The sequence below is a fragment of the Vombatus ursinus genome, unplaced genomic scaffold (genome assembly GCF_900497805.2).
Source record: "Vombatus ursinus unplaced genomic scaffold, bare-nosed wombat genome assembly UNPS02014779.1, whole genome shotgun sequence".
Lineage (NCBI taxonomy): Eukaryota > Metazoa > Chordata > Mammalia > Diprotodontia > Vombatidae > Vombatus > Vombatus ursinus.
The window spans coordinates 43,639,952-43,661,099 of NW_020954557.1; the positions used below are offsets into that span (position 1 = coordinate 43,639,952).

A 21,148-nucleotide genomic window follows, 5' to 3' on the forward strand; every position below is an offset into this window, starting at 1 on the left:
GGTTTATAAAGTACTTTAAATCCATGATTTTATGTGATCCTCACAACAGCACCATGATGTAGGATGGGATAAATACAACACTTTCCCAAGAGTAGCATCCCCAGAAGACAATAGAAAAAACATATACATTCAAATATGCTGTTTCTAGTGATGGTCTTCATACAAAAAGTGGCAAAAGGGATATCATTTAGGAAGTTATAGTCAGAAAAGGAAGTGGGTCAAGCATATAGCCAGAAGGAATAATCACTGATAGCCTGAGTGGTTTACTGGTACCTTTGAAGTGTTTTAAAAAACAAAAAAAGGAGGCTTCTAGCATGTTGAATGGATCCTCTTTGGAGGATCTATGGAAGAACATGGGTAAGAACTGCAAAGGATAAAGAAGGCAGAGATGAATTAAGATATTCATTGAATACTAGAATCAGTGAGCTCACAGATTCACTGAGGCACTCAAGTGCTAAAACAGCATAGCATCTAATATTCTAGGTCACAGCTTGGGATGCCAACACCTTTCTCCCACTGCAGCTCTGAGAGGGAGAACTGGCTTCCATCCCCTCACCTTCTGTGGCTGCTCCTCTTCCTCTCTGTTTTCTGGGATGTGGTAAGGAGGACCAACCTCCCCAGGTTCAAGCCATCTGTGATGGCTTCTTTGATTTGGAGCAGGGATACTACTAGCAAGGCAAGGATAAGGGATGAGGTGAGGGATGGGGCAAGGATAGAAGAGGAGGGTGCACTGTGGGGCGGATTCCCGTTTGTGTATAACCTTCCAAAGACACTCTTCTACCCCAGGCCAGCTTCCTAGTCACCTGGTCAGTCTAAAACATTTATTAAGTGCCTGCTGTGTGCCAGGTACTGTACTAAGCACTGGGGATAAAAAGAAAGGAAAAGATAGTCTCTGCTCTCAAGGAGTTCACAGTTTACCAGGGGAGAAAACAGGCAAATAACTATGCCCAAACAAGCTAAATTCAGGAAAAATTGGAGACAATCACCCTTCTTTGCTCCCCTGAACTCCTAAGAGTTAAGCTCTATTTCTCTTTCCCTTATGGCCACCTATTATTTCCAAACAGGGTTTCTCTCCTCTTCTGATCCACTACAGAATATACACAACATCACTGCTCCTCCCTTAACCCCTGCCCATCACTGCTACACAAACAGCATGAAGTTTATCATATAAAAGGCCAGGCCTTCTGCTTTTATTGGAAAACATAATGGGGGAGTGTGTGGTAAAAAGGACTCCTTGTATCTTCTCCCTTCTCAGAAGACTATAAGCTCCTTGAGGCCAGGGATGGTTTTATTCTTATTTCTGTTTCCCCAACATCTAACACTGTGCTTTATACAAAGCAGATGCTTAAGAAATGTTCATGAAATTTAACTGACTCCAAAGAGGGAGGTGGTGATATAGGAAAAAAGAAGCCTTGGCTTTGGAATAAGAAGGCATAGATTCACATTCTACCTCTCCTCTTTGGTTCTGTATTGAATGGGGAAATGAGCCCACTGGACTAGGCAGCCTCTAGAAGGTACTTTCTAGCTCTGGAATCCTGGGATTCTGTGAATCGAATTCCTATAAGGAGAGACCAATGTAGTATAGGTACATCAACATTTTCGAGTTCAACAGGCTCAACTAGTATTCCAAGAATTTCTTTTTAGAGGTGCAGCAGAGGAGTAAGAAACAGGCTAGAGATTTCCAAGCTGTCTGTGAAACCATTCCGAGAGCATGAGGGGAGTAAGTGGCAATGGGAAAGGGAAGGTAGGAGTAGATACTAAGGCTCACTCCTCCTCTCATCCCTCACCTCCCCGCCCGTTCCCTGCCACCGAACACCTTATCCTGGACCTGGATTATGGAAAAACTGAGGATCAGGCACCAGGGGTGGGAAGGTGGGTTATTGGAGGTGAGGGGGGAAGAAAAGTAGGAGAAAAGGGGAAATCCTAATGGAAAACAGTTGAAAACCTAGAGGAATTAGTTATCACACTCCCCCACTCAGTCCTATGGAAAGCTTTTCCTTATCCCCTTAGGTGTTAGTATGTTCTCCATCCTCTTCCAACTAAAGCATACATAGTTATCTGCTTATCAGTTATATTCTTCCCAGTAAAATGTAAGTTCCTTGAGGAAGGGTACTCTTTTGTTCTGTCTTTGTATCTTCAGCTTCTAACTCAGTGCCTAGCACACAGTAGGCAAGTAATGAACACTTTGTGGGTGGTATTTTAGGCACTCAGGAGCCATTCCCAGGAGGATATTTGTATGTCAGAGATGTAGATAAATGCCTGTAGGTAAGCTGAGGACTAGACCTGTATTTCATTTGCATATTTTGAGCTTCGTGGCTTTGTATTTTTGTTGTATACTCTCTGGTTCTCTAATAGTTTCGTACGTCCGTATAATGTATCCCCTACAGTATTGTAAACTTCACGAGATAGAGAACATACCTCATAATTCCAGGTGAGTGTAGGTCCACAATAGTACCATAGGCCTATTTGATTAAATTCAAGAATCTATATGAATTAAAACATTTCTAAGAGAAATGAAGTAAAGATGTTAACGTAATTGTGTTTCACCTTAAGATGGAATTTTACCCAAGGATGATACAAGAATCTCTTTTGGCTTAAATGGTTTAGTCTTTTCTTGCTCCCACTGGAGTAGAAAGACTTATCCAAATCCTATTGTGCTTGGTTCTGCCATGGCTGGGCATTAAGCTTCCTGATATTTGTGATTCCTTCCAGGTGAATGGGAGAGGCTGAGGACAGTAGCTCCTCTATCCTATATACTACAGTGCCAACATTTGGGATGTTGCAGAAAGTCCCCTATCCACAGTTATCATGGTCCTTGACAAGCTCTAGGCCAGGAGTTCTTAACCTGAGGTCTGTGAACTTGTTTTTAAATTTTGATAACTGTATTTTAATGTAATTGGTCTCCTTTGTAACCCTACATATTTTATTGAGTGCACTTTAAAACATTATTCTGAGAAGAGGTCCATAGGATTCATCAGCCTGTCAGAGGGGTCCATGGCACAAAACCTGCTCTAGGTGGACTCAGGGTTACTTCTCTGAGGTCCCAGCTTCTGGTCATTTAGTTCTGGCTTTCCTGCAGGGTCCCTTAGCTTCCTTGGACTCAAAGGCCTGCTCTAGAGTAGTCTGGAACCCCTGAGGGAAAAAGTGGTGTCAGGTGAATGAAGGAGTAGATGAGTCACTAAAGCATAGAGCCATGGCTGACTCCCCAAAAGGGTCCAGTACAAACTTGTCCCTATGGGTGTCCTTAATGGCCCCCATAAGCCTTCTGATGAAAGGCGGGGGAAATTGCAAGATGACTTTATTGCCTTATTTACTTGTAGCGTTAATTTGATTCCTTTGCCAGATGGAAGCTGATACAGCTTCATGACATGCAGGCCTCACCAATTCTCTCACTCCTGTATTCAGGAGATGAGCTGCTGTGTGCCACACCTGCCTTGCATATACAGAGAAACTCAAGAGAGAAGAAACTGGGACAGCATGCCCTGAAAGCAATTAAAGCAATTAGAAGAGTTAGGGGATGGTAGTCTAAGGGAGAAGAAAGGATTTTTCAAGACAGCCTGAAAAAGGAAAAATGGGCAGCTTTCAGGTGTATCTTCAACTGCCCTTCTACTCCCTGTCTCCCTCCCCAATATTTTGTCACTTAGGTTCTATCTTGCTTGCTTGACTTTGTATCCAGAGAACTTAGCTCAGTACTTGGCACATAGTAATCACTGTCTCTCTCTCTCTCTCTCTCATCATCTATCTACCTACCTATCTATCAGTCATCTATCTACCATCTATCTCTATCTATTCATTAATTTTTAATGTTTCCACTTTGGGTGGAAATCTGCTTCTGCGTTGTTGACTGTAAGAAGAGTATTTCTTTAATCATATAAATGTACAATATACAATGAACATATACTGCTTTGTGAATGTTTGGACAAATGTAAAATATAGGCATCCTCTAGGACTACAAATAGTCAAACCATTGAAACTATTGACTTAATGTTTGTCAAATTGAATTGAATATTGAGTTTTGGCCGATTGTCCTTTATCCAAATAGAACAGATCTGACGGAGAGCTAAGAGGCACAATTCACAGCAGGACCCATGCACTTTTCCTCACAGCTTATTCCCTCAGTAGCTGAATGTCTGCCTTGGTTAAAAACATATCTCCCATCTTAGTGGTTAGCAGAAACTCCCTTCATGTCATTCCTGTGAACATTTGAAAACTTCTTACAAGTCCTAGTGGGACACTATTGGTATTTCCATTATATAGATGGTAGGATTGAGGCCCAGACAGAAGACAATTCTTGATCAAATTCAGATAGCTGGGAAACTAGTATAATAAGGCATGAGGCCTATCTCCCAGTCTCTTACCTGATATGCCACTCTCACAAACCATGGAGGGTTCTTTCTAAGAAGAAACTCACTATGTATATGTCATGGTTCTTAACCAGGGATCTACAAACTCCCAAGGGGTCAAATTTCAGGAGGTTTGTGAACTTGAGTGTGTACACACACACAAATATACATCTATATGTACACACATATATGGCACATAGATAGTGAAGTGCATAGAGCACCTGGCCTGGAGTCAGGAAGACGTGAGTTCAACTCTGGCCTCAGACACTTACTAGCTGTGTGATCCTGGGCAAGTCACTTAACCCTGTTTGCCTCAGTTTCCTCATCTGTAAAATGAGCTAAAGAAGGAAATGGCAAAACCACTCCAATATCTTTGCCAAGAAAACTCCAAGTGGACACACTTAAATGACTGAACGACGTGTATGTGTGTATTAGTGTGTGTATACATATATACACATACGTGTATATAGAGATACACACACACACACTTTTTTTTCCAGCCATCTCTAACTGAAATTTAACATTTCCTTCAATTATTCAAAAACATTATTCTGAAATGTGGTCTATCCAAAGGCTTCACCTGACTGCCAAAGAGGTCCATGACACAAAAACCTGGTCTAGACTGTGTATTCATGCTTCAGGCAAATATGACAATTAGATTTCAGTCAATGCTTACCTCCCATGTTAGCGCCAAGCGGCTCACAGCAACGTTACTGAGTCCCATGACGATGGCAAAGAAGGAATTCAGATTTTTGTACTCCTTACAGCTGAAACGCAAGAAGCTTATGTTTGAGTAAAATGCAATTCTGGGGGACACGTAAGATCAGGGCCCTGCCTATGGCAGTCATTAATGTTTGCTGGCTTTCCTTAAAAGAATGGGAAAGGCTGGAGTTAATGTGTCGGATAAGTTCCAGTTGAGTGGCTACATTCTTGTTATCTGGCCTCTATGGTTTCAGACAGATGAATTTTAGCATTTTTCGCCTTTGCTCCCCTTCTCAGTACTATTTTTTTAAATACCACTTGAGGATAATTTGGCTCTTGGAATGAATGGATTTTGGGAGAGGGGTAAAAAATAACTGGTAAACTGGTATTGGAACACATTCTCACAGCTTTGCTTCCAGGTGAAAACTCCAACAAACCTGAAGAGAGTATAAAATATCCTTTGGGAGGATCTCTAACGTACTGATAGTACCCCATCTGCAAGGCAGGGGAGGAACCCTTTGCTGTAATTCTTCATTCTCCTAATTGCTGAGAGAAGCCATTGCCCTTCCTTCTGTTCTCACCCACTATAGCGAATAAGGAGTGCACCTGTCCCCTCCAAAAGTTTTGCTGGAGTTATGTACTGGGCACTCATTTTCTAGGACGTTTTTAGTAGTAGATGATCCATACTTTACTGAAAATAGATGTGAAATCAGCTGATCCCAGCCCCCTCCCCCCACCAATTTGCTCCACCAGATCAAGCAGCTAATGGTTGAGCCCATCACTTCGCTATTTGCCGGGCTATTTAAGTTTGATGACTGAATTTCTGGGAGAGGAAACAAATAGAAGATATTAACAAAATCCTTAGTCAGAATGTCGCTGATCAGCCCAGGCACTTGGTTTGAGTCAAGTATGCTGCAATTCTCAACCTCTCAAACATCAGCTTGTCGGGAGGGGAAAGGAGGGTGGTACGCTTGTGGTAGGGACAAATCCCCTACCAAAAATCAATAGTTATCCAAGATGACTAAATCTTAGTTAAACCCAACATGGATTAGCATTTTGATAAAAGGCTAAATTAAGTTGTTTGGTGTGTTGCTAGGGATCAGACTGAACAAGCAGTCTCTGGTAAATCTTAAATTGTCTACTCTGAAATGGAAAAAAAAATAGGGTACAGCATAATGGACCTGATCCTACAAGGGAGATAGGAGTGAAGGACTTACCTCTGTATCAGCTGTAAGTGCTTTAGGCCAGAGGAGGTAATTAACCAAATAGACACTTTGGGGGAAGGAGGTGGGGAGAGAGAAAAATGAATCATTGGATCATAGAGTCAGAACTGGAAAGAAGCTTAGAGGTCAAGTATGAGCTTAGGCATGCATAGAGCATGGTCTGGGTGTGCTGGCACCTCCCTTCCCCTCGCCTGAGGGGTGTACTGGGGGAGCAGGCAGGGAGACCATCACCATTGGTCCTGCTATGAAGCGAACACAGAGGGCCAATGAGAATGCCTTTTCCTAAGTCAGCCATATGCATGCTCTGTGCAGTTAGCTCCATGAAAGAGGGGAATAGGAAAGAGAATTAAGAAGAAAGGAAAAAGTCAAGAGAGGAAGAGTGGGAATTAAGTGAAAAAAAAATTTTTTTTAGCACATGCCAGGCATTATGCCTATCCACATGTGTTTTATCTTGGGAAGCAGAACCCTGATGCAATTCTTACTTGGCCAGGAATCAGTGGCCCTGAAGCTAGCCCTTGTCAAGCTCTGCCACTAAGTATCTTTGTGGTTCTGAGCCAGGCATATAAACTATCTATTTAGGCTTTCTCAGTGAAGATAGTATTACTTCCTCCCTTCATAGGTTTGTGTGTGTGTGGAGGGGGGGTAGGTTAAGGAAATAACATATGTGAAACTACTTTAAAAAACAAGAGAAAACACAGGAAAACAAGCAAAATGAAAGGTGTTATTATTATAACATGTGTGTTTCAAATTTGGGAAACAAATGTATTGAAGTCAGAGGTGATTTCTTATCTGTGTGGAGCCCAGGATAGCATTAGGTGACAGGAGTTAATAAAGAAATCCATATTCACCATCATATATACCTCATACAGAGAGGTGCAGCATGTAAAAACAACCCTGATGATTTCCCCTGCTGATAATCATTTCATTTCTTCAGGTTTTATGTTGATGTTGTTATTTTTTTTAAAGGATTCTTACTTTCAGGCTACATCTTCTTTCTTAAGAAAAAGAACAAAATGAGTAGGAGCCCAATCTAGCAATAAGAGCCCTTTCTATGTTTTTCTGACTTTGCCCATTTTCATGTAAAAATGCTTTTGTGTTTTCTCCTCCATTGGCACTCACCATGGTGGGAAGAGGAAAATGAGCTCTTTCAGATGTGGAAGCTATACCTGTTCACAGGTTTCAATAAGCACCATGCTTGGGAGGCTTGAACCAAACACGGAAGAGACCTTGGCTGCCTTTTTCACCTGGAAAAAGGCTGATCTCTGCCCCCAGGCCAACGGGGTGTGCAATTCCTCCTTATTTCCTTAGTAACATTTTTATTACGTTCCCCTTGAAAGAACCCGAAGCTGGAAAATGACAAGAAAACAGGCCCAAGAGCTACTCACAGTGGGAGTTTTTGCTGACCTTCCTGTTTTGGCAGGATAACTCGAGACATTTGGCAAAGGGAAAACATGCCTCAGAGTTTGCTTTCTTTTGTTTAGCTCTCTAGAAACCAGACTAAGCAGGCTCTTGAATTTTGAGTTTCAGAAAGCAACCCAGAGAAGGTTGTTTCTATTCCCAACATTTGTGCTGTAGAGCTCCTTGAATTTAGAAGGGAAAGGATTTTCAGTGCCACAGGCCACGTTTAGCAATTTATTTTTAGCATCGTAGTGATACTGGAAACATGCAAGTAAACAAGGAGTCGTCAAGCATATCTAAATAGCAAGGGAAGATTAAATTCATGTCAGAGGGAAATCTAACTGGCCCGCCAGTAAATAAACTGTTTCCCATGAAGTTCTCCTAAATGGAATATTTATAAGATGCTTGATTTTTATCCTGAGTTCTATGGAGAGGAATCTCTTGTATTGGTTTGCTTGCCTTTATGCATTGGGCCATTTCATTCTGTCAGTCTCACATCACTGGTTTCTCTGCATGTGCTCTACTGCCCTCTCCTGGACACAATTTGCCATGCTGGCTAACTCATTTCCATCTCCTTTGAAATACCTGCCAACTACTTAATGGTGTTTTCTTTAGGTGATTGGGCAAAAGTGTGAGTACCTCAAGAGCAGACAGAGAGAAATTATGAGCCTCCAGTGCCCCTAGGGTCAGAACAGGTGTGGAACTGCTGAGAGTTTATGAGGGCCAGGATGTTGGGGGTTAGAAAAAGGTGAAAATAGCATTTTTCTGAAGAAAAAAAAAATAAGTTCTTCTCTGAGGTCCTGGACAGGACTCTGTACATGACACAGAGTAAAGACAGAGTGGGTTCTTTGGAGTTTTTTTGTCTTGGAGAAAGACTAAAGAAAGCAGCAGACAGATTCCACGCTTGGCACACAACTCGAGCAATTCGCTTGCATACGCCAAAGGTACTTACTGGGCTGCTATCTTAATAAATTTCTTTAGGAGCTGAACTCGCTTGCTGAGTTGGGCACAAAGGCAAATCTCGGTGACGACCCAAAACTGAATCTCATTAAACCTCCTTAGGAACAAATCCAAGTTTGCAGTGGTCTTCTTAAAATTGTGCCTTCCAAATGTGTGGTAGATTAGCTCCAGCTTGAAAAGAAAAATCCAGAGTTGTCAAATTTGCTTATCTTTTTATTTACATTGAGAAGAATCAATAGGTAGGTTTCCCTTTTTCTCAAGACAATATTGCTGGGTAGAAAATGTGGGTTCCCTTAGTGGATAAGGATTCCACTTTATTGCTAGTTCATAGAGGCTCAGTGTGACATTTATGTTAATCATATAAATGTAGATCATGTATTAAAGGCTTAATATACTTAGAAAGACACATCAGTGTGATTCAATACACAGGAAGGTACTCAAGTCAGGACTCCATTTATTTCCCCCTTGCCACAAAGACTAGAGCTGACTTAAATGTGCTCAGTGTTCACAGAATTGTCATTTAGTTTCCTTACCTTAATAGAACTGAGAGACAATTCTCTGAGATTGCAATTTGCGTAGTTGGTGCTCTTCAGCAGGTAAAAGCAATTTCCTGACAGGGTGTCAGGTTCAGGTGGCAAAACACACATACACACACACACACACACACACACACACACACACAAACACACACACAAACTAAAACTCAGAGTTGAGTTACTCCAGCAGCTATAGCCCAGAGCTATGATTCAAAATACAAAAATCAGTATTGGGACTCCTTACCTCATGTACACAGTTGAAGAGCTCCCAATCATAAATTGTCATTTGGTATGCTAAATCTTTGGAACTCATCAGTTCAAAAGTTCCTACTGTTCCAGTAGTTGGGCCTTCTTGTTCTGGTAAGGGTGTCTACAAATAAAATACATGGATCATCGATTTAGAGATAGAAAGGATATTTGAGATCATCTAGTTCAGCTTCCCTTATTTTACAGATGTGGAAACTGAGGCACAGTGCTGTTGTGACATGGCTACAAGTTGCCCGAGTCAGGCTTGAAACTGAACTAACTCCTCTGATTACCTACCCAATATTCTTTCCATTGCACTGTGTGGTACTGAGCTTTACTAAGAGTTGCTGAATATAATTAGATTCTAATAGTGTATTTTTTTAAGCAAAAGTCTTAATTTTGATTTTAGTTACAGCAGTAAGATGGTCTTAACTTCAGTAGTCACTTTGGTCAGCATAATAATAAAACCCGCCATTGTCACATATATCCAGCGGTTCTCAAACTTTTTGGATTTTATTTCTGGACCTCTTTTTAGGCTTAAAAATTATTGAAGACCACCAAAGAGTTTTTTGTTCACATGGGTTACATCTATTTATATTTACTATATTACAAATTAAAATATCATAGTGTTATTATGAAAATAATTTTAACCTCATGAACCCTCTGAAATGCTCTTGAAGACCCTCAGTCCAGGGTTCCAGAATACATTGTGAGAACGGCTGCATCCACCTACTAAGCTGTAAAAATCAGCATTGCCGCTAAATTCATATATCAGATTTACTCTGTGAAGAGGGACAAGTAATTTATTTTGGCTGTGAAGAGTGACAACTGGAGATCCTCATCCGATAAATTGTTTTCTGAAAGGATCTTGGCAACAACTCCTGAGAGGTGAAGGTAGGAGAATTTTCTCTTGCTTCAATGTTTCTTCCCTGGAGTAAACCCAAAGCAGTGGCTGACAGAGGAGTTGGTGACATCTGATTATAACCTTCCTGTTTAGGGTACTGGTGACTTTCATCGGAATAACTGTATTTCCATCACTGGAGACATCCCAGCCATGCCTCTTTCTTTAGGCAGCATGCAACTCAGAACGTTGAAACAGAGGAAGGAATGCTCCTCTTTCTCCTGCATTAAACCAGTCTCCTCACCCCATGGGGAATTCGAGGCCAAAGCAGTGCTGCCCACTCAAGTGTGTTTCTGGGTTAGAAGTTAGAAGACCAAGGGTCTGATTATGGCCCTGCTACTGACTTCCTAGTAACCTTAGATAATCATATATTATTCAGTGCCTTGTTATGCCTATGAAACTGTCTGAAATGCTTTCAATTTACTGAATTCTATTCAGTTCAACGTAATCACAATTATAACAATACCTGGCATTTTATATAGTATTTTAAGGTTTACAGACATGCCTTACCTCATTTGATCCTCTCAACAACTCTGTGATATATGTGCCATTATTATTCTCATTTGGCAGATCAAGAAAGTGAGGCTCAGAGATATTAAGCAACTTATCTATGGTCACAGCTAGTAAAGATCTGAGATGGGATTTGAACCCAGATCTTCCTGACAATGGGCAGATAAGTGGTGCAATCATAGGCCTGGAGTCAGGAAGACTCCTCTTCCTGAGTTCAAATCTGACCTCAGATACTTACTAGCTGTGTGACCCTGGGCAAGTCACTTAACCCTGGTTGCCTCAGTTTCCTCATCTGTAAAATGAGCTGGAGAAGGAAACGGCAAACCACTCCAGTATCTCTGCCAAGAAAACCCCAAAAGGAGTCACCAGTCAATCACAACTGAAAAATGACTGAACAACTTCCTGACAGTTTCATATGGAATCCATCATGTTAATACACGTATAACTATTTTACAAAGTTGAGAAGGTCACAAAAATTTTAAGTAAGTTCACTTATAACATCATGTTATTTCTTAGTTAAAATTTACCTTTTTCCTGCAAATTCTGTTCAGTAGTCAGGACAAGACATTTGCATTTGAAAATTGTGCCTCCTGGAGTTACTGCCTACCAGACTCTTGAACCTTAGCTTTAAGGAGGAGTTCACACATTCAACTTGACTTCTCACATAATCAATATATTCCAGAGTGAAATGTTCTTCCATTAGAAAAGAGAGTATTTTTGTTTTTGTTTTTTACTAGGCAATGGGGTTAAGTGACTTGCCCAGGGTCACACAGTTACTAAGTGTCAAGTGTCTGAGATCGGATTTGAGCTCAGCTCCTCCTAACTCCAGAGCCTGTGTTCTATCCACTGTACCACCTAGCTGCCCCTAGAATATTTCTAAAAGATAATATCAAAGTGTTCCTTTTTGCCCCTTGAACTGTTGGAGGTTGCTGCCATCCTTGCCCACCCTTACTCTAAGGATTCACATAAGACTTCTTACTAGTGGTAATAAATGAAAATAATTTACTCTGAGAATCTTGATAATGTGATTTTTCTGTCATCATTAACAGTATGTATGGACTTTGTATACCATGTTAAATGAATGGGGATTAATTATTTAGAGTGCAATCAGCCCTTACCCTCAAAAAACTCATAATCTACAGGGGCTTGGGGGAAACAAGATGGATTAACCTATACAATTCAACACATGGATAAATAGATATGTGCACAGACATATTTGTATATATAAATACACTAAATTAGTGACACATAGATTAATAATCTTTAGGAGCATAAACATGAATAGATTGCTGACGGAGGAGAGGAATTTCTTTGAGAGTTAGCAAGGCACACAGGGTAAATGTGTGGGATCAGTTTCTAGTGGGTATATGGAGGTTTGTGGAGACAGAAGCTAGGTTCTCAAGGATGGAAAAGACAAGATTTGATGGAATGATAATGGAGCATTATACAATTTACAAAGTGCTTTTCATACATTATCCCATTAGTTTCTCCAAACAACCCTGTGAGGTTAGTATTTTCAATATTATTGTCCCCATTTGGGGGATGACAAAACTGAGATTCAGGGAGGTTAATTGACTGGCAAAGGGTTCCAGAGCTAGTAAGTGCTGGAGGCAGAATTTGAATCGAGTTTTTTCATGCCTCTAAGCACAGAGTCCTTTCCACTAAATTCTGTTTTTCCTGGTAAAGGGGAGTCCAAACAGGGAGGATTAAGAATATGTGATATTGATAATTAATTAATGATTCTGTTATTAGTAATTATTTATAATTATAATAATAAGATATGAGTAAATGAGACAGAAGTTGTAAGTGAAATTCTATTGAGAGATAAGGTGCATGCAAACAGGATTACCAACTTTGAGTGAGCCCTGGAGCTCAGGGATCAGGAGTTTCTTTGGTATGGAAGATAAATAAGGGGGTCATAATAGAAATTTGAGGATTGAAGAGATTGAAAGGATGTAGAAAGGTTACATGAAGAACATGTCATTAACAGTGATATTTAAGACCACGTACAGGGACAGAGGGGTGGAGGCAGGCAGGCTACCTACCATAGGTCAGATGAAAGATGTCCAGTGCCTAGAAGACAGCTATGGCAAAGGGAATGAATATGTCTCAATTTACTGTTATAGAGAGAGGTGCTACACGACACAAGTAATCCCTTCTTAGCCTTCAAGCCTTTGTGGTACCATCCCCTTTGCCAGGATATCTGAGTGTAGTGGTAAGATATCTTTCCACATGTCCAAATCAGAACTTTTTATCTTCCTTTCCAATCACACCCTTGCTTCTGAACATCCCTATTTTTGTGCAGGATACCACTGTCTTTCCAGTTACCCACATCCATCACCTTGGCATTACCCTGGACTTCTCACTCTCCTTACCCCACATAGTCAACCAGCTGCCAAATCCTGCCATTTCTACTTCAACAATATCTTTTGTAGCTGCCTCCTTTCTACTCCCAGGGCCATCACCCTAGCTCTCATCTGCATTTAGCTAAACTATTCAAATAGCCTCCTATTTGGCATCCTTGCTTCAAGTATCTCACCTTCTCAATAGGAATCAAAATGATTTGCTAAAGTTCAACTATGATATCTCTCCTCAACTCAATAAACTCTAGTGGTTTCTTACTGACTCTAGGATTTAAATATAAGCTCCTCTATTTACCCTTTAAAGTCCTTCATAACTTGGTCCCTATCTACCTTTCTAGTCTTATTATCTATCACTTTTCTTCACACACTATAAGACCAAGCCAAAGTGGCCTCTTTCCTGTTTTTCACACTGATCACTCTATCTCTTACCTCTGCATTTTTTATTTGTTTTTGCACTGGCTGTCCCTATGCCTGGAATGCCCCTCTATTCTGCCTCCTAGAACCCCTTCTTTCAAACTACTCAAGTGACATATTTAACATTGAGCCTTTCCTGATGCCCCCAGCTGCTCGTGCCCTTCCATCCAAAAAAAATTTACTTTGTGTTTATTTTGCATACATTTATTGGTGAACAAATTGTCTTCATCCATAGAATGTAAGCTTCTTGAGGGCAAGGGGATGTTTCATTATTGTTGGTATATCCCCAGTACATAGAAGAATTCCTGGCACATAGTAGGCATTCAATAAATGCTTGTTGATTGATGGATGATTGTTGACCAATTATATCAGGGCTGTACAACCTGCAGCTCACCAAAGGATTTTGGGTGGCCTATGAAAAATGTAGAGGAAAATATCCTCTACATGTTTGTGGGCTGCTCGAAATCCTTTGGCCTGACTTCAGGCTGCAGGTTGTGTAGGCCTAGATTATACGTATGCCACTTTACTTCCCTTCAGAAACTTTGAACAACCCCCCCCCCCCCCCCCTAAACTAGATAATTTGTCCACTTTTCATGATATAGTCTTTCCCACCTCCTATTGACATCATTCTGCATACCTGTAGTGTTTTCCCTTACCTCTTCTTCATTCATCAATATCCAGCACAAATACTAACAGCCATCTTTGATCCCCAAAGCAAGAGTGATCTCCCCCTCTGACAATGTCCCATTATCTTCTTGTCTTCTCTTTATAAGCTTTGAGGGCACTAGCAGTCTTGTATTGTATCTTATATTGTCTTCAACACCTAGCTCAGGACTTTGCATACAGGAGGTATTTACTAATTTTCTTTTAAATAAACAAATGAAAGGATGAAGGAAACAAAGGACAAAGATAAATGAAAGATGATTCCAAGGATCTGAGCTAGCCCTAGATAGTGGGGCTGGAGGGCAATGATATTAAAATTGATGGAGAGAGATGGGAGTTGGATCAGCTTGTAGAGGAATGAGTTTTGTTTAGTGTTAGCCATTTGAGGCTACACATAGAAAGACTCTCTAGCTAGTGATATGCCTGGGTTAATGAGTGGTCTGAGATGGAAATGTAGTCCTGGAAAATGCCTGAATAAGGATGATAGATTTCTTTGGGTGCCTGTATGCCAATGGTTAGGAGAAGTCAGACAGTAGTCCCAAAGATTCTCATTCTCTCTCTCTCTCTCTCTCTCTCTCTCCTTCTCTCTTTCTCAATGACATCTTTACATTGTAAGAAGGACAATGGTTTGTTTGGGGTTTTTTCTGGGGGGGGGAGTTTAACTAGGCTGTGTTTGGGAAGACAGTGCTGTTAGTTTCTCATTTATCAGACCAGGAAACCAAACTAAAGAAAGGTATAACAATAATCAGGGATGAATAGATAAAAAGTTAGTGTCAAAATAGAACATGATTCATTTTTGACTGAATTTCTGGTCTTTGTCACCATCTCCACCAGCAGCCTTCTCACTACGGAATGCCTCTACCCTGAGATAAACTCTTCTGACTAGTTAAGTTCCTAGACTAGACCACAATTTCTTTTGGGGCCCCAGCCACACTCCCTTTTCTCCTGTCTACTCCTTCTCTATTTCCTCTCTATCTCCTCACCAGCAGCTCTCTTTCATCTTTCTAGCTCCCCTTTAGAATAAGTTCCTTGAGGGGACTGTTTTGTTTGTTTCTGTTTGTATTCCCAGTGCTTAGCACGATACCTGGCACATACTAAGCACCTAATAAATGCTTATGCTCTCTCTCTCTCGTCTCTCTCTGTGTGTTTCTCTCTCTGTCTCTCTCTCTCTGCCTGTCTCTCTCCGTCTCTGTCTCTGTCTCTGTCTCTGTCTCTCCCTCTCTCTCTCTCCCCTCCAATCCCTTGTCTCTCATCTTCTAATTCTTCCAACTACTTCTCCATGATGGCCACCAATCCCCTCACTATTTGGGTTGTCTTCATTAGCCTAGGCCCTCACAGTACCTAGCATGTATGCTTCCATATAAACCAAAAAACATGTACAATGGAATGCCTACATTTATATAGTTCAGTGATCTCTTCATTGGGTAGCTGGGTGGCACAGTGGATAGAGTACTGGGTCTAAAGTCAGGAAGACTGTTCTACTGAGTTAAAATCTGGCCTCAGACACTCATTAGCTGTATGACCCTGGGCAAGTCACTTAACCCTGTTTTCTTCAGTTTTTCATATGTAAAATAAGTTGGAGAAGGAAATGACAAACTACTTCAGTATCTTTCCCAAGAAAATCCCAAATGTTGGCACAAAGAGTCAAACACAACTGAAACGACTGAACAACAATCCCTCAACTCCCCCAATATTACTTAACAGCACACTAAGAAGTGGTCAGAGCCCACCCCCTTCCATTTATTACCAATAAATTTCATATTCTCCTCTGGTTTCTTTAAGGACATCTAAGTTGTTCTGTACATTTCAGCATGTGATTATATACAGAATTACAAAATGTTAAGAGCAGGAAGGGACCTCAGAAGCCATCTCACCCACCCAGGACCAGAAGGGAACCTAAACTATAAACAAATACCCATCCAATCTGGGTTTGAAGATTTACAGGGAAAGTCAACCCATTTCCTCCCATTTTTGGAAAACTAATTGCTAGGAAAACCTAAATCTGACTTTGTACAACTTCCTTTCACTACTCTTACTTCTGTCCTTGGAGGACAAGTGTCCCAAGGCTTAATTATCCCTCTTCTGCATGACAACTCTCCAAGTACATTTAGACAGAGGTCCAGTCCTCTCTTGGTTGCTTCTCCTAATTCTTCCAAGTGTTTCTCCACGATGGCCGCCAGTGCCCTCACTATCCCAGTTGCCTTTCTCTGGATGAGTTCCAGTTTGTACTTAGTGTCACCTGGCACTGTTTGTTAGATATGCTATTCTTGTCTCTCTCCTTAGATGATGAACTCCTTGAGGGTGGGGATTATGTGTTGTACTTCTCCATAACCCACATGGTGCCTTGCATGGTGCTGAGCACATGGTTGGCATTTAGTAAATACACTTTGAGTGAATGATTGATTGATAGGCTCAGCCCAAATCCCTGTCAGGAGCATTACTTCATAGATGATATCCCTGAAGTTTTCCAAAAGGTAATTGCTTCTGGACTCAAAAGGGTGCTTCATGGCCTAAATGTTCACATATTGTGTGCAAACTACCCCTTTGTGTAATGACATAACTCACAGTAATACTAATAAAGAGCTATTTGTCAGGAAGAGGTATTTGGCCCCAAGAAGTCCACATAGGCAACCTTTTCAAAGAGGGTACAAATTCCTTTCCACCACTTAAGCGTTCAAATGGAAGAATGATCCTGACAAGCAGTAATGGCTTGTAAGGATGCAGGATCATCTGCAAATAAACAGAGGCTTAAAAAGTTAGTGTCTTCCCTACAGGGAGTTGGAGATAGCCATGCTTTATATCTTTGTGCCAAAGCCATTTGACACACTCGACAAGAATCAACTGGCAAGAGAAACCCCCATTTGCCTTCATGTTGTAAACATATCACACAGCACCTTAAATAGTGCTCCATGGAAGCGTTTCTCTTCCAGTTCTGGTTTCCCCTTTTAAAAATGACTTGCTATTGGAAATGTTTACTTGTACTTAAGAACTCTGATCAATGCAACGACCAGCCACCATTCCAGAGAACTGGTAATGAAGCATACTACCAGATGGAGATGTGATGGATTCAAGTTGCAGAATGAAATGTACATTTCTGGGTACAGTCAATGTGATGACTAATTTTGATTGACTGTGCACATTTGTTACAGAGGTTTTGTTTTTCTTTCTTTGCAAATGAATGTATGTGGGGGGCAAAGGGAGGAGGAAGAGGGGACCTAGAGATAGGGTTGCCCTCCAAAACAAGAAAGAAAATGAAAAGAAAAGCCGGGAGTCATTAAAACATGTTTTTGAAATGCATAAAAGATAAAAGAAGGAATCATCTAACAAGCAGGGCAGCTTTGAAAGTAATATTGAATTGATTATATACTTAAAAAGAAAAGCAAGATTGGCATAATGGATTCATTGTTTCATGTAAAAGACAGTCTCTCAGTTCTACTCTACATATTGAATTAGTCATTTCAGCTGAAGTTCAAGTTTAGAATTAAAAAAATTAAGTTTACTCAGCAGATAAGTGAAAAGTATATGAATAGGAGTATGGTCAGGCTTTATAAATTACTGGTCTTAAAGAAAAGGTCATGGACTCTACCAACATAAATGGAAAGTTGGTTGTCTTGAAAGAAATGATACTGTCTGTGCCAAGTTTCCATTCAAATCACTTTGGGACACTTCTACAATCTGTAAAACTTCACTTCTAGCTAGTTTTGACAAATGCAGAAATCAATTTTAAAATACAGAATGTTTTGCTTGGAAGGTGAAGAATAAAGATTAGAATTCAGAACCGTTACCCCCATTTTCAAGTCTGTGCTATGCCACAGGGTATCCTTTAGGGTCCTGTGATCTTTAATGCCCATATCCCCTGGCCTCTGACGCAGGCTTCCCTATCTAAAATCATGTTTTAGGGATACAATTGTTGCTGACCTTGTGACACAGAGTGATCATTACCAATCTTCAGTGGTTTCTGTGTCCAATACCCCAAATCACTTCTAGCCCAGGACAAAACGCAATTAAACACAATGCATGAGAAAACAAACAGAAACAGAGGTGACTGGGATCATCAGATATCTCTGCCATAAAGACATCTCACCTATATCCAGAAGCTATTGGTTCTATAGCAGCAGGAAGAAGAATTAGGCTTTTTTTGGCAAACTGACCCTGTTTCTCTGGGCACTCAGGAAGAGAAGCTGATGCTGACTTCAAGGGCATTGCTTAGCACTGCTGCCTCGTCACACCACTTTTCAGGATTTTTTTCTGATTTGGCCCCAGAATCAAACCCACTATACTATACATATCCTTTCCTTTTCTCAGCAGTATGCTACTAATAAAAACCTAGGTCTAGGGATAAATGTGTAGACACGTAAACTCTTCTTATGCATAGTGCTATATAAAATGTCTAAAAAGAAAACAAAACCCAGATTAATATGATAGTAAGTCATAGATTGGAAAACTGGGAAGGATCTTGGAGGTCATTTAACAAACCCTCTTATTTTATAGATGAAGAAAAATGAAAGTGAGTTGCCCAAGGTAACTCAGCTATTCCTGGGCAGAGGTGAGACATGAGTCCATCCAGGTCTTCTGAGCCCCATTCCAGTGCCCTTACCCCCTCTTCTCACTTATACTTAGAGCCTCCCGAAGAGACACAGAGGCTGCAGTCACCTGGTTTTGTGTAGTGCTAATCACCTGGTGGTGCATACATGTCAATGTCATTATTATCTATTATGGAATCTAATCAGATGCATAGTAGTTGGCATTTGTGCCATTTGAACTGGCCCCATGGCTTTCCTCCAAACAGCATAGGAAATACCCTCTTGCCTTTTTACCCACTTTATGTGGGGTAAGTAGAAAAGAAGTCCATCACCACGGTATTTTAGTTTAATTCAGCAAATATTTGGAGAGTACCTTCTAAATACAAGATCAATCAATCAAAAAGCATCTATTAAGTATTTGCTACTTGTTAGGCATTGTGCTAAAAGTGCTGAGGATGCAAAGAAAGGTAAATATAGTGCCTGCCCTCAAGGAGCTCACAGTCTAATGGAGGAGGAAAAAAAGTAAATACAAAACATATCCAGAGTAGATACAAGGTAATAGAGGATAGAACTAGCCATTGTGGAGACTAGGCAAGGACTCCTGCAGAAGATCAGTTTTATCTGAGACTTGAAGGAAAGTAGAGAAATTAAGAGGCAGAAGGGAGGATGGAGAGAATTCCAGGGACAAGAGATAGCTGATGCAAAGCACAGAGATGGAAGATGGAATGTCGTGTGTGAGGAGGCCAGCATGGCTGGACAGGAAAGAACATGGAGGAGAGCAAAGTGTAACAAACAGGTGGTGAAGAGCTTTAAATAGCAAAGAAGAATAGCTGGCATTTATATAGTGCTTTAAATTTTGCAAAGCACTTTACAAATATCTCCTTTAATCTTCAAAACAACCTTGTGAAGTAGGTACTGTTATTATCACCATTTTACAGATGAGGAAACTGAGGAAGAAGAGGTTAAGTGACTTGTCCATGATCACAAATCTAGGAATTATCAGAGTCCTTATTTGAACTCATGCCTTCCTGACTCCAGGTCTGGTGCTCTATCCATTGTATCACTTAGCTGCCCTTAAAGTGAAACAGAGGACTTAATATTCAATTCTAGAGATAATATGGAACCACTGGGGCATTGAAGAGTAAGATAATCAGCTCTTTCCTTCAAAAAAATCACATGGCCACTGAGTGGAGGGTGTATTGGAGTGGGGAGAGACTTGAGGGAGGGAAATAAGTTAGAAGCTTATTGCATTAGTCCAGGCAAGAGGGGATGAGGGCCTGAACTAGGATGGGATTATGTTAGAGAAGAATATCTATGCATCTACCTATCTATCTGTGTATCTATCTATCTATCTATCTATCTATCTATCTATCTGTGTATCTGTCTATCTATCTATATCTATCCATCTCTCTATTTCTCCATAGGCTGAGAATGAGGAGTTGAGGATGACAATGAGGTGTTAAGCCAGGGTAATTAGGAACATAGTAGTACCTTTGACAAGTAATAGTGACTGGGATGATACCAATTACATGCATTGTTTCAGAGTCATTTTGATAGTCATGTAAAATTTCTGTGTGACTTGGATATTTTACTGTGGACTGCATAAAAAGGTTGATATAATAATATCTAAAATCTTAATAACAACAAATTAGAACATTCACGGGGCAAACTATTTTTCTTGTTCCTGAATGGTGATTTCACAATAATGAGTTCACAGAAGTCACTACTATGTCTGACAGCATGTTAATGTTGAAAAAAAGTTTATTTTAACTTTCAAATTTCAAAGTACCTGGAAAGGTAGACTATGTGTTTGATGCTTTGTATTAGTACTTTTCAATAAATACCAGAGCCCCAAGTCTTTAGTTCGGAGCATTTTTTAAAATGCTTTTTACCCCAAATATGCTTCGAAATTTTTTTTTGGTAGGAAAGACCAAACAGCATTTGAGGTATTTGTTTTCCTTTTTTTTTTTAAGCACTAAGATTATACAAGCTTTTTGACCGATGATGCTGGGAACAGCATCCATACATACCAGCGAATCAAATTGCTCTCGAGGGCAAGCGAACAGACGTCCATTAACAGTGAGTGTTGTAAATACTGAAACATCATTAGGTTTGAGCACCACCTTTTCTGTGAACATAAAAGCATAAGACTGCCCATTAAATGCATCTGAAATTCACTGCACTGCCCTAATCACACCAACAAATTGTCATCCATGTGAATTACCTGAATGTGGGTAGTGACTGTGAAACACATTACTAAAGGACCTACTGAATTAAAAAGACGTGGCATACTGAGGCCCTCAGTGATAGAAAAACAAAACAAAACACCAGAAATAACCACAAAACAAGAATCAAAATACCAAAGG

The 21,148-nt window shown here is 40.4% G+C and overlaps 1 protein-coding gene across 8 annotated transcripts in view; it reads right to left on the reverse strand.

Annotated features, from left to right (window-relative positions):
* The window catches only part of RAPGEF4 (Rap guanine nucleotide exchange factor 4), a 256,826-nt gene that overhangs the window by 24,084 nt on the left and 211,594 nt on the right, over positions 1 to 21,148 (reverse strand). For all 8 annotated transcript variants that reach the window (XM_027866117.1, XM_027866121.1, XM_027866124.1 and 5 more), the window contains 4 exons: positions 20,813 to 20,910; positions 9,407 to 9,532; positions 8,619 to 8,797; positions 5,020 to 5,110 (listed from right to left, as the gene is read on the reverse strand). In XM_027866117.1, coding sequence (XP_027721918.1) covers positions 5,020 to 5,110; positions 8,619 to 8,797; positions 9,407 to 9,532; positions 20,813 to 20,910 — 494 coding nt within the window. The remainder of the gene's footprint in view (positions 1 to 5,019; positions 5,111 to 8,618; positions 8,798 to 9,406; positions 9,533 to 20,812; positions 20,911 to 21,148) is intronic.